The 13,820-nt window shown below is 43.7% G+C and overlaps 1 protein-coding gene across 2 annotated transcripts in view; it reads right to left on the reverse strand.

The window, feature by feature from the left end:
• The window catches only part of QPCT (glutaminyl-peptide cyclotransferase), a 204,285-nt gene that overhangs the window by 29,770 nt on the left and 160,695 nt on the right, over positions 1-13,820 (reverse strand). For both annotated transcript variants that reach the window (XM_089668536.1, XM_089668537.1), the window contains one exon: positions 7,430-7,529. In XM_089668536.1, coding sequence (XP_089524662.1) covers positions 7,430-7,529 — 100 coding nt within the window. The remainder of the gene's footprint in view (positions 1-7,429; positions 7,530-13,820) is intronic.

Raw genomic sequence — 13,820 nt, forward strand, 5'->3', positions numbered from 1 at the left:
TGCTGGTGTTGTGTCCAAGGCATCGGTACTTTAGCTCACATCTTCTGGTTTTGCCCTGGAATATGTCCCTTTTGGGAGGATGTGGCGGCCACAGTTAAGCAGTTGACATCTGTAGATCTGAGTGGAAATCCGGTAGCCTGCCTCCTCCACCTGATGGAGTGGCCTGTCCAAAAGTATAAGGCTTCCGTCACGATTCATCTGGTGAATGCAGCCTGCCAGTACCTTGCATGGCCGCAGAAGTTCACATCGGCTCAAATCTGGCTCCAAACGGCATTTATAAGGAAGCCCTGCACTACTCTCAGGTGCTGTGTTATGATCCGCCAGGTGGTGCCTCAGGCTGCCAACTGACCGACCTACCCAGAGCGTGGGGTCTAAGCCCGGGCTGTGCTTTAACCAGGGCCCCTGATGGTGGGGATGGACTTGTAACAGTCCCGAGCCAGGTCACGACCTCTGAGCAGGCCCACCAGTGGCTGAGGAAGCCTCCGGGGACGTATGCAGGTACTGGGAGAGCCAGATGTGAAGAGGACGGCGGCCCTAGCAGGGTGGTAACGGATCGTGGTCCCGTGGGGGTCAGCGGGGTACCGAATCGGCAGGCAAAGAGTAGTCAGGTCACACGCAGGATCAGCAGGGTAATCAGTCCGTAGAATGGTCAGGCAAGCCAGGGGTCAGAATAGGAGAAGGCAGAGTAGTCAGGGCAATCCGGGTCAATCACAGGAGAAGGCAGCGTAGTCAGGGCAATCCGGGTCAATCACAGGAGAAGGCAGCGTAGTCAGGGTCAATCAGGGTCACTAGAACGGGTACAGGAACTCAGGATCACAGATAGATCTTGCGGCAATCTGTGACAGTGCAGGGCATCTTTAAATAGTGCGCCCTGCACTGTCATTGGCCAGCTAGGACGCGCCCCCGGCTGTCATTGGATGCCTGAGGCGCGCCCGCGGCTCCTGCTGCACATGCGCGGCGTCCTGTCAGCCGCGGCTCACCGGGACCTAGTGCCTGTGTCCCGGCGTGATCTGCCGCCAGTGCGCATGCGCGGGGGAAGACGCCGCGATCCCGGATTCCGGAGCCGCGATCCCTGACATTCTGGTTGATCTCTGGCTTCCCAGTACCTGGTTCCTGTTCCTGTGCTATTGTGATCTGTGATTTCCTGATACCGACTTGGCTTGCTCTTGGACCTGTCTTCACTGCTTAATCCCTGATCTGACCTCGACTTGGCTAATGGATATTCCCTCTTGCTCCACTGTGTATGACCTCGGCTATCCCACCTGACTACGTCTGCTCTGATTTTCACCTGGTACCTGACCTCAGCTTTGAACTGGTTATTCTGTGATCCTCTGTTCCCCGGAAGGCTTGCATACCTCGCACAGGCACCACCTGTCTGCAGATCCCATCTCAGTGCATCAGCTGTGCTCCTGGGTGGACCACCAACGAGCACTCCTACAGGCGACCTGTGCCACTTTGGGCCTGACTCCTGCTGTCCCACTCTCAGGGGAGTCTGAAACTTAGCCGCAAGGGAAGCCCTCTCTCCATTAGCCTCTGACAGCAGGTATGTGTGTGATATCATGTCACAAGCTGACCCTGATGCACCTTAAAGTGCTCCACGGGGGGATTACACTTTTGTCCTTGAAGACCGGATCGGAGGATATCCCCTGGAGTGTGACTTGCCTTCCCTCCCCTTTCCTCCTCCTCCTCCCCTTTATTTTTTCCTCCTTCCCTCTTCTTCCTCCTCCTTTAATATACCCCCGCTTTTCTTCTCTCATACCCTCTGCTACATTTATTTTCCTAGTTTATACTTAGATCATACTTGCTGTCTCACCATAGTAGGTATCCAGTGTCTGTTTCATCAACAAATTCAGGTAGCTATATATGACTAAGCCATAAGTAGAACAGTATGGTAGAATGTTTTATCTTACTCATTCAACTTGGAACCTGTAATTGCAGTATGTCAGTTTTTTGATTCAATGTGATGTGACCTTGCTGTTGACTCGTGTTTAGCGAACGTTGGACATGTGATGTAATTATCAAATCTATATCTCGGTATTATACACTGATGTTTACATTAACCTTTGTAAGGAAGTATCCAGAAACAAATAAAGAATAAAAAAAAAAAATTAAAAAATGAGCTCTGGACTCTCTGCAGTACTTTCTGCTAGGCAGGTGTCACCTGGTGTCAGACTATGCCCCACTGATGAGACAAAATAAGCAGGCCAATGCCCGGCTAATGAGATAGTTCTTTTCTCTCCAGTTCAACTTTGGAGTAGAATACAGACCAGAGAGATGGCATCACAATGTAGATGCCCTCTCCTTAGTACATTGTATGAGGTCAAATGGTGCCTCCAACACATTGAGGCTGGGGGGGTGGGGATATGTACAGGATGTCAAGGATGGGTCCTGGACTGGTGCTATGTGGCACCAATATTTGGCTTATGGTCCCTTTAAGAGAAATGTGTGTGTACTCAGGGGTCTCACCCGTGATGGCTGAGATATTCCAGGGTAGTCATATAAAGGAGGTTCATAGTGATATTGGGGTGGGAAAAGAACCTCCATTCCTGACTACAGGGACTCTAGTTCCTACAGGGTAAAGCAGCCTCCGGGAAGCAGCACATAAAACAAGAAGCTCTGAGTATTAGGTGTTAGAGGTAGGAATTTGGAGGGAGATCTGTTGGAGTGCTGCACATGTGCTGGGAGCTGCCAAACAGCCAGAGCTGGACTGTGCTAACCTTGGGGTAAATCCCGTCTCTGACCTTTATGCTTCTTTATGTTTCCTTTATGCTGTTTGGGCTGATAAACGGACATTTCTGTTCTCTGTTCTGGAGTTAAGTGAATTCTGTGTTGCTTCTGAAGGTAGTGTTTTGTTTTCATTTCAAAGAAAAATAAACACCTTTATGTTTAAGACAAACAGCTTCGGGTCCCGAGGAGTATTACCCCTGAATATTACAATACACATACACATATTATCTACCACACGGACTACAAGCTCTTGGGTATCTACCATTTTATAAGCAGCACTCAACCTGGGGCTATCCATGTATGTATGTATTTATTTTTCATGTATGTACACTGTATTGCCAAAAGTATTGGGACACCTGCCTTTACACGCACGGGAACTTAAATGGCATCCCAGTGTTAGTCCGTAGGGTTCAATATTGAGTTGGCCCCTTTGCAGCTATAACAGCTTCAACTCTTCTGGGAAGGCTGTCCACAAGGTTTAGGGCTTTGTCTATGGGAATGTTTGACCATTCTTCCAGAAGTGCATTTGTGAGGTCAGGCACTGATGTCGGACGAGAGGGCCTGGCTCACAGTCTCTGCTCTAATTAATCCCAAAGGTGTTCTATCGGGTTGAGGTCAGGACTCTGTGTAGGCCAGTCATGTTCCTCCACCCCAAACTCGCACATCCATTTCTTTATGGACCCGTTCTTTCCCAAATGTTTGTAGAAGCAGTCTGCATGCCTAGGTGCTTGATTTCATAGACCTGTGGCCATGGAGGTGATTGGAACACCTGAATCCAATGAGTTGGAGGGGTGTCCCAATACGTTTGGCAATACAGTGTATCTATTTATTATATTGAGTTAATTTTCCTTTCTACTTGTTTAGAGCTTTCACAATTGGATTGAGCTTATTTGGGTTGGGTAGGTATAGTGTGAGATGTTTTCTTTAGGACAAAGACAGCAGGATCAACCACAGTATTCCATTGGATAGATTTTTGGGGGAATGAAAATCCATTCAGGTGTGTCCCAATTATTATAAATTGCACGGTCTATCTGTTCATGAACACGGAATACTTTGCAAGATTTTGTTGGTCTCTTTTTTCCCAAAGATGCATAGCGAGATGGAGGAGAGTCGATTTGCACACTGCCAAGGTTTTTGCGGACAGAGGTAAGGAATTTTTCAATGTTAGCAAACATGTTGTGTAAAGCTCCCTCTTCAATACAGTGACAATGTGGGAGAGAGAAATCTTGATAGGTTTCCTCTAACACTGCCTCAACATCCTCTGCATTCCCTTCTGTTTCTGCCTCCTCTAGGATTGGCATATCAGGGCCCAACTAAAATTGAGAAACGAGAATAGAAGAATAAGGGAGTTTCTCAGCCCTGAACAAAGATGGCTGAATTAATGCTGTAATCTGTCCCAGGAAATGTGACATGGATGGAAAAACTCTGCTTTTGTCATGTAGGCCATTTGTTGCTTGTTTGAAACACAGTTATAATCGTATGCTGAGACTGGTGTTAAAACTGGGTCCTGCTCTGGTGCAAGGGACACATTGTCATTCTGAGGTCTCGGAGAGTTGTGCAGGCCTTTGGCAAAGTGATTGTTCACCTGTTATTTTGAATCAACCACAGCTACAAGTGGGTGTATCCTTCTGTGGGGTACTCAAGGAATAGAGTGTGAGGGTAAGCGTGTCTGAAAGTAGTATGCGAAAACCAAGGTGTAGGCCATCTTTCAATGAATCCTTATCGCAAAAGGGTGGAAGGAAGTGCCTAAGCACCTTATAAGGAAAGCAAAATCAGCAGTAATGTCTGCGACCGGTGATGTAACCCCTAGTCATCCAGCTGTGACTGAGCTCCGAGTGGTTGAATTTCCACAACACTGGAATTAATATAAAGTCTGGGCTTTGCCCATCACAGTGGGTATATCCCAAAGAGGTATTCAGGGGCTTGGTTCCAAAGTGATGAACCATGGCCTTCACCTGTAGAGCAACCTGTGGCTAACTCAATGCATAATACCAAGTGCCAAGTTGAGCGCCCCACACAGGATCCAGTGCCTGAAGCAACATTACAGGCCATTTCCATAGTGTGGCATCCAGGCATGGCTCCTAAGATACACTGCTTCTGTGTAGGAATTAAAAGACAAGAAGGTTGATTGAAGAATCAGAGGACTGGAAGAGAAAATTATAAAGAAAAAATAATAAACTAATGAAGCTAATTTCTCTGCAGAGGAGAAGAGGTCCATCATCTTCAGGCACGAGCAAAAACTTGTGGTTATATAAGAGGTGCCCCAGGAAAGTGTGTCCTCAAAAGCTTGCCAGTGTCCAATCACCTGAAAGTACGAGCCTATAACCAATGGTGTATGAATAAACTGGCCACATCCTGTACTGTACAATTCAGCAAACAACTCTGGATCATTTTCTGTGTACAAAATCTACCTCTACTTGATACCTGTCCCATGTTTGGCCGTTGTTTTGTTTGGTAAATCGTTTACTTTTACTCAGCTCCTAGAGTACTGTAAGTACAGCACTGTGGTGTTATTACCTATAAATGTTAATATCCAGTTATACTGTACTCTATGCATTTAGGAATGATTCCAGCTTTTTTTTTTCTAGCTAGCTAGAACTAGTTACTGTGGGAGCCTAACTAGTTCCTGCGATGGGCTTTTTGTTCTAAAACAATCATCTTAAAGCATGATCAAGCATCAGCAAGTATTTGAGTAGATGCTTTAAAATAATACATTTTTTTCTTTATGTTCAGCTCTAGGCTGTTTTTCTCTTTTTTCCAAGCTGACTTTATTGCATTGACGTAAATAGCTGGAACCACCTGCTCTGTACATACAGTATGACCACACTTAGATGTTCAAAATTTAGACTGTTGAGATGTCAGCAATTTTTCTCTTTTGAAATTTCAGAATGATTTGAAAAATCCATGTTGCGCGTTTACTCTGTAGCAGTATTTTAAAAATGTTAAAAAATATTTAGGCACCCCACTGTGGGTCCTTGTAAAAAAACACCCTCAGATTTTGGTTGGTTAGGGTACAAAAAATAGAAAGGAAACTTTTGAGAGTACAAAGCCAGCTCAGAAAGTATGTTTCATATATATAATTATTTATCACACATACAGCTGAAACTCAAAAAATTAGAATATCGTGCAAAAGTTCATTTATTTCAGTAATGCAACTTAAAAGGTGAAAGTAATATATGAGATAGACTCATTACATGCAAAGCAACATAGTTCAAGCTGTGATTTGTCATAATTGTGATGATTATGGCTTACAGCTCATGGAAACCCCAAATCCACAATCTCAGAAAATTAGAATATTGTGAAAAGGTGCAATATGTGTCCCACTCTAATCAGCTAATTAAGCCATAACACCTACAAAGGATTTCCTGAGCCTTTAAATGGTCTCTCAGTCTGGTTCAGTAGGAATCACAATCATGGGAAAGACTGCTGACCTGACAGTTGTGCAGAAAACCATCATTGACACCCTCCATAAGGAGGGAAAGCCTCAAAAGGGAATTGCAAAAGAAGTTGGATGTTCCCAAAGTGCTGTATCAAAGCACATTAATAGAAAGTTATGTGGAAGGGAAAAGTGTGGAAGAAAAAGGTGCACAAGCAGCAGGGATGACTACAGCCTGGAGAGGATTGTCAGGAAAAGGCCATTCAAAAGTGTTGGGGACTTTCACAAGGAGTGGACTGAGGCTGGAGTCAGTGCATCAAGAGCACAGACGGATCCTGGACATGGGCTTCAAATGTCCTAACAACATCAGAAGCGTATTAACTGGGCTAAAGAAAAACAGACCTGTTCTGTTGCTCAGTGGTCCAAAGTCCTCTTTTCTGATGAGAGCAACTTTTGCATCTCATTTGGAAGCCAAGGACCCAGAATATGGAGGAAGAACGGAGAGGCACACACTGCAAGATGCTTGAAGTCCAGTTTGAAGTTTCCACAGTCTGTGTTGATTTGGGGAGCCATGTGATCTGATGGTGTTGGTCCACTGTGCTTCATTAAGTCCAGGGTCAATGCAGCCGTCTACCAGGAGATTTTGGAGCACTTCATGCTTCCTTCCGCAGACGAGCTTTATGGGGATGCTGACTTCATTTTCCAGCAGGACTTGGCACCTGCCCGCACTGCCAAAAGCACCAAAACCTGGTTCAATGACCGTGGGATTACTGTGCTTGATTGGCCAGCAAACTCTCCTGACCTGAACCCCATAGAGAATCTATGGGGCATTGCCAAGAGAAAGATGAGAGACATGAGACCGAACAATGCAGAAGAGATGAAGTCCGCTATTGAAGCATCCTGCTCTTCCATAACACCTCAGCAGTGCCACAGGCTGATAGCTTCCATGCCACACAGCATTGAGGCAGTAATTGCTGCAAAAGGGGTCCAAACCACATGCATGCTTATACTTCTCAGAGGTCCGATATTGTTCTATGTACAATCCTTGTTTTATTGATTGCATGTAATATTCTAATTTTCTGTGATTGTGGATTTGGGGTTTTCATGAGCTGTAAGCCATAATCATCACAATTATGACAAATCATGGCTTGAACTATCTTGCTTTGCATGTAATGAGTCTATCTCATATATTAGTTTCACCTTTTAAGTTGCATTACTGAAATAAATTAACTTTTGCACGATATTCTAATTTTTCGAGTTTCACCTGTATGTATCGTTATATATCATGTTTAGCTCAGCTGTTATTTTATAGAATAAAACACTTACCAATAGACTGAAGTCTGTTATACCAGCGAATTGTATTTTGAAAGTAGTTTGGGAAAACAGGTGTTGGAGCTCCAATAAGATCAAGTAAAAGTAACAAGTCCTGAAAAAAAACAAATAAAAAAATAAAAATGTACTCCTTTCACTAAAAAATAAAAATATAATCACAAACTTGTGTGGCATTTTGATAAATAATAATAATAAAAATAAATCATGCACAGGGATTGACGTGGATATACCATTTACAAATTCCACCCTCTCCCAAAGCATACAAAAAATGATTAAAAACCGAAAGGATCAGAATTACATTACAGCAAATATCAGCCAAAACAGTATCATACAGCCGATTACCTACAGCTTCAACTCTTCTGGGAAGGCTATCCACAAGGTTTAGGAGTGTGTCTATGGCAGGGTTAGGCAATTGTTCAGACGTTGAAGTCTACCTGGACAACATGGAGTAAAGCAAAGATCCCCCCACAGTAGTGTCCTCTGCCGCCTTTTCATCATCCCCCCATTGTAGTGTCCTCTGCCCCCCCACAGTAGTTTCCTGTACCCTCAATGCTGTGACCTTTGCCCCCCTTCCCCCACAGTAGTGTCCTGTACCCCCCAAAGCAGTGTCCTCTGCCCCCCTTCACACCACATCTCCCCACTGTCATGTCCTCTACCCCCCCCAAACCAGTGTCCTCTGTCCCCTTCACATCACCACCTCCCCACTGTATAGTGTCCTCTACCCTGCCCCATAGCAGTGGTTTCTGCCCTCAACAAAGTGTCCTCTGCCTCCCCATCCCCCAAAGCAGTGTCCCCTCTCCTTTTCTCATCAAATCCTCCCCACTGTAGTTTACTCTGTCCCTCCCCATAAAGAGTCCCCTAAGCCCCCGTCCCACAGAGTCTCCTGTGTCCCCCCTCCCACAGTGTTTCCTAAGCCCCCTCACAGTCTCCTGTGTTCCTCCTCCCACAGTATCTCCTAAGCCTCCTTCCCACAGAGTCTTCTGTGTCCCCCCTTCCACAGTGTCTCCTAAAGCCCCCCCCCATAGTACCTCCTAAGTACCCCCGTCTCAGAGTCTCCTATGTCCCCCCCTCCCATAGTGTCTCCTTAGCCCCCTCCCCCACAGTGTGTCCTGTATCACCCCTCCCACAGTGTGTCCTGTGTCCCCCCCTCCCATAGTGTCTCCTGTGTCCCCCACCCACAGTGTCTCTTGTGTCCCCCCTGCCAAAGTGTCTCCTAAGCCCCCCCTCTCACAAAATCTCCTGTGTCCCCCCTCCCACAGAGTATCCTATGTCCTCCCTTCCACAGTGTCTCCTGTGTCCTCCCTTCCACAGTGTCTCCTAAGCCCCCCTTTTCCATAGTGTCTCCTAAGCCCCTCTCCCACAGTGTCTCCTGTGTCCCTCCTCTCAGTGTCTCCTGTGTCCCCCCTCCAACAGTGTCTCCTGTGTCTCCCCCTCCCAGTATCTCCTAAGCCTCCCTACAGTGTCTCCTGTGTCCCCCCTCCCACAGAGTCTTCTGTGTCCCCCCTTCCATGGTGTCTCCTAAGCTCCTTTTCCCACAGTGTCTCCTAAGCCCTCTCCCACGGTGTCTCCTGTGTCCAACCCTCCCACAGTGTCTCCTGTGTCCCACCCTCCCACAGTGTCTCCTGTGTCCCCCCTCCAACAGAGTCTCCTGTGCCCCCCCCACAGTGTCTCCTGTGTCCCCCCTCCAATAGTGTCTCCTGTGTCCCCCCTCCAACAGTGTTTCCTGTGTCTCCCCCCCACAGTGTCTCCTGTGTCCCCCCCTCCCACAGTGTCTTCTGTGTCCCCCTTGTCATAGAGTCTCCTAAGCCCCCCCCAGTGTCTCCTGTGTCCCATTCATATCACACATACACGCAGGTAGCACTACTATCCACGTGAAATCTGGGGGGTGGGTCTCATTTTCATACACATATCTTTAGCATACCAAGTACTGGAGACATAATCCGACCCTGATGGTAGGTATCTCTTAATTAGACTTAGGTACGTATGGTAAAATATATACGTTGGCTAATGTGTACACCCCAAGCCAGCAACAAATTGACTGGAGCCTCCGGTACCTCCAACAACTTATGAGCTTTGCTGAAGGGGTGTTCTTGTAAGCGGGGGACTTCAATTGTGCCTCTGATCCTGCTCTAGATACTTCAATGGACAGAAGCTCAATTTCTAGTACTCAGATGAATAAGCTTAAAAGTTCCTCTTGCAATATAATCTGGTGGATGTGTGGAGACTCTCCTAGCTTGCTGCTTAAGATTTTACCTTTTTCTCAGGAGCACATAACATATTCCTGAATTGATCTTTTTCTAGTCAGCCAATTTGCTCTCACCTTGCATCCCCATAGCTCCACTGGAAATATCCTGTGGCTGGATCATTCTCACATTTATCTGACTCTTCTCTGCCAGGACTCATCAACAAGTATTGGACATGGAAACTTGCAGGCACAGCTGAAGAACAGACACGAGGCAGACCCAGACGGTCCAGGTCGGCAACTAACGAGCAGATGAGGTACAAGCGGAAGGCAGGAAAGTAGTCAGGAGTCAAGCCAGGGTTGGTAACAGCAGACGGTATATGACAGGAGGAGCAGGCAGAGACGTAATCCAAAGACAGGCCAATGGTCGGTACAAGCGGCAATCGGAGCAGAATCAGGGTTAAGATAACTATGGCAAGATAGAAGCCCTAAATATTTCTCTATCTTCTCAGGAAATATCTTGTATACAATCCAATTTCTCTTTCAAGTGGCAGACTGGGTTGGTCAAGTACTTGGGCATACATATACCGACGTCCCTTGCCACTATTGCAGATTTCAATTTTATTCCCTTGTTGCACATGGTCCTTACCTGTCTCAAATAATATGATAAACCTAACTTTTCATGGTTCGGGTGCATAAATTTAATTAAAATGGATATACTACCCAAGTTACTTTATGAGTTTCAAGCAATACTGCTTTCCCTGCCCAAAGGATTCTTCACTTGCCTCAGTACAGCTTTAAGTAAATTCATATAGAACCATACATTATCGCTGCCCAAAAGCAGGGGAGGGGTAGAGCTTCCAAACATGTCTCTATCTCCATGTCTCTTCATTATTGAGAATTCTGTACTGGTGCCATAGCAGATCTAAGAATTTGTGGACTAATTTGGAAGATTACCTAATTAAACCAGATCTTACTTCATTACTGTGGACAACCCCCACCCCAATGATTCTTTGTTGCTCTTAGTGTTAACTACACTCAGTACCTGGAAAGTTTATGTAATGTTCTCCTCTCTTTCAGGCCTAGACTTGTATCGCTGTTGTTTGGCAGTCTTACATTTTCTCCAGCCTTACATATGTCTCATTTTTTGTCACAGATGCAAACTGGTCAGGGTGGATAAAGATTGATGATTAATTTGTTTTAAAAATTTAAAAAATCAGATTTTTTTATTTTTATAAAATGTATTTTAATAAGATGTTTTTGGAGTAAAAATCTATCTAAAGATAGTTTTCTATTTAAAATACATTAATAATTTAGTTTATTCAGCATGAAATGGAGCTTAGTTATGTAGCATGAGGCTGTATATTCTGCAATATTTACATTTTTGATAAACTCATTCAATGAATCCAACCTCTGCAAGCTAACATGCACTGCATTGATGCATTCACACAATTTTACAGTAACCATGAGTAAAAACATGAAATAAATGAATTTGAGTAGTTCTCCAGCTATGTGTGATTAACCTAAAATCATTTCTGATATCGCTGTTTTACTAACCTGACAGCTTATTATTCTAAAAATGAAACCTTCATTTGGTTTGCAAATATTAAAGATTCTAACTACCAGCAAGAATGAGTTGGATTCCTTACATTTAAAGAGCACCTGTCATTTTAGATCCATCATGGCAGCGCCTGTTAGCGGGCATCCACTCACCTGCTGCCGCCACGTCCCTCACCTTGTTGTGTCACTGCTGCATCACCAGCCATCCCATTAAAGTGAATGGGACTGTCAGTGAGTCAACAGCGGGTTAGAGGAGCTGCTGCGGGACAGAGATGACAGCTGCTCTTTAAAAATTATGATTTAAATGGAGCCTTTTCACTAGTGATTTAAATCATGATTTAACAGCCTGGTCACATCAAGCCCGACTTTGAAATCGTGCAACTTACAGTGAAGTCGAACGATTTCAAAGTCAGGTTAACTGCCGATTTCAGGTGCAATTTGCAAGACATCTGACACAGATATCTATGCAAATTGCACCAGAAGTAGTGCATGGACTACTTTGGAAATCAGTGTGGCTCTGACCAAGTCGGAACCACACCGATATGACTGCTTTAATTACGGACACTAGGGTGCAACTTGGCATGTGATTTGAAAATCGCATGGCATGCAAATCGCATGCCAATTTGCATTCAGTGTGACCGCAGTGTCAATCGTGATTTAAATCAACTTGATTTAAATCAAATCCACCCTGGAACTGATAGATCTTTGTTACATCAGCTTTTACGAGGCACCCTCTATTGGTGCTCCAACCATCCTGCTATTTTCCATCACTGGCCTGCTGGAATATTTTCAGTTACAACACTACCTTTAGACTGTATCAACACCAGGCCTTCTTTTCAGACCATACACAGACTTTGAGGCTATGCTCATGCAGTAATGTAACCGATGTAATTATCTTTGTTTTATTAACTTCTTCTTTGGGAATCTTCCCTTCTGCTCCACACTTCTTCTCCAGCTGAGAGGAGAAGCTCTACACTACACCAGATGAATTGGAGTGGGATAAAATCTTGACATTTACACATAAGGCTTTGATTTCGACAAGAGCGCAGGAGCGTAATTATAAAACACTCTCCAGGTGGTACTGGTTCACTTTGTGCTCCGTAATATTGATCCCTCTATTCTGAAAGATTGTTGGAGGTGCCTAGAGGCTCCAAGTACAATGACCGATTCTTGGGGTACATGCCCGCTAATTGTTCCATTTTGGGATAAAATACTGCAATTATATTATAAACTTGTTAGGGATAACATTCCCAAAATCCCTCAAAACACGGTGCTCTCTATGATACCAGGCTTTTTCAAGCAAATTAAAAAGAATGGTTGCGTCATTTCTTAACCACAGGGAGGACTGTTATCCTTGAACACTGGCTTAAACCTCATACTCTTATGTCTGAGTGGGCATTTGAAATGGATGCTAAATGCCACATGGAACAAAAGGTCTCTGGGGAAAAGAGCACTGAAGAGGCATTTAAGTTCACTTGCACACTTGTGGATCCCTTTTAAATATTCATCAAATTTTGTATCCTTCATTTGAGATGTCCTGTAGGCCTATCCCCACCCATTTTTTTCTTTATTTTACTCTTTGACTGGAAATTGATTTCTCTCTGAATGCATAGTATTTAATATATGTTTATATGATTTTTAGAATGCAGATGGCAAGATTTTAACCACTTGAGCTCCAGAGGATTTACCCCCTTTAATGACCTTTTTTTGCTACTTCACTAATTCAACTGATAATTGTGCGGTCATGCAATGCTGCACCTAAACGAAATTTACGTCCTTTTTTTCACACAAATAGAGCTTTCTTTTGGTGGTATTTGATCACCTGTGCGCTTTTTATTTTTTACGCTATAAACAAAAAAAGACCAAATATTTTGAAGAAAAACAATATTTTTTACTTTCAGCTATAAAAAATATATAGTAAACTCAAAGTTAGTTATAAATTTAGGCCAAAATGTATTCTGCTCATGTTTTTGGTAAAAAAAATCCCAATAAGTGTATATTGATTGCTTTGTGTGAAAGTTATAGCGTCTACAAACTATGGTATAGATACTGCAATTTACGACATTTTTTTGCTATACAGCGCTAAGCTAGTTTAACGGGCAATTGCGCAGTCATGCAATATTGTACATAAATGAAACTTATGTCATTTTTTTTAACACAAATAGAGCATTCTTTTGGTGGTATTTGATCACCTGTGCACTTTTTATTTTTGGCGCTATAACCAGAAAAAGTTTTGAAGAAAAACATTTTTTTTGAAAAAAACAATATTTTCTCATTTTGATCATAAAAAATATCTAAAAAAACTAAAATTTCGTCATAAAATTAGGCCAAAATGTATTCTGCTACATGTTTTTGGTTAAAAAAATCCCAATAAGTGTATATTGATTGCTTTTTGTGAAAGTTATAGCGTCTACAAACTATGGTATAGATAATGGAATTTACACAGCTTTTACTTTCTGACTGCCCATCACATTTCTTGAGGTGCTAAAATACCAGAATAGTACAAACACCCTCAAATGACTCCTTTTCGGAAATTAGACACCCTAAGCTATCTGCTGAGAGGCATATTGAGTCCATGGAAGATTTATTTTTTTCCACAAGTTTCTGGAAAATGTCAAAAACTTTTTTTTTCTTTTTTACACG

Source organism: Staurois parvus, unplaced genomic scaffold (genome assembly GCF_062004578.1).
Source record: "Staurois parvus isolate SC_StPar_1 unplaced genomic scaffold, SC_StPar_1.0 ptg000059l, whole genome shotgun sequence".
Classification (NCBI taxonomy): domain Eukaryota; kingdom Metazoa; phylum Chordata; class Amphibia; order Anura; family Ranidae; genus Staurois; species Staurois parvus.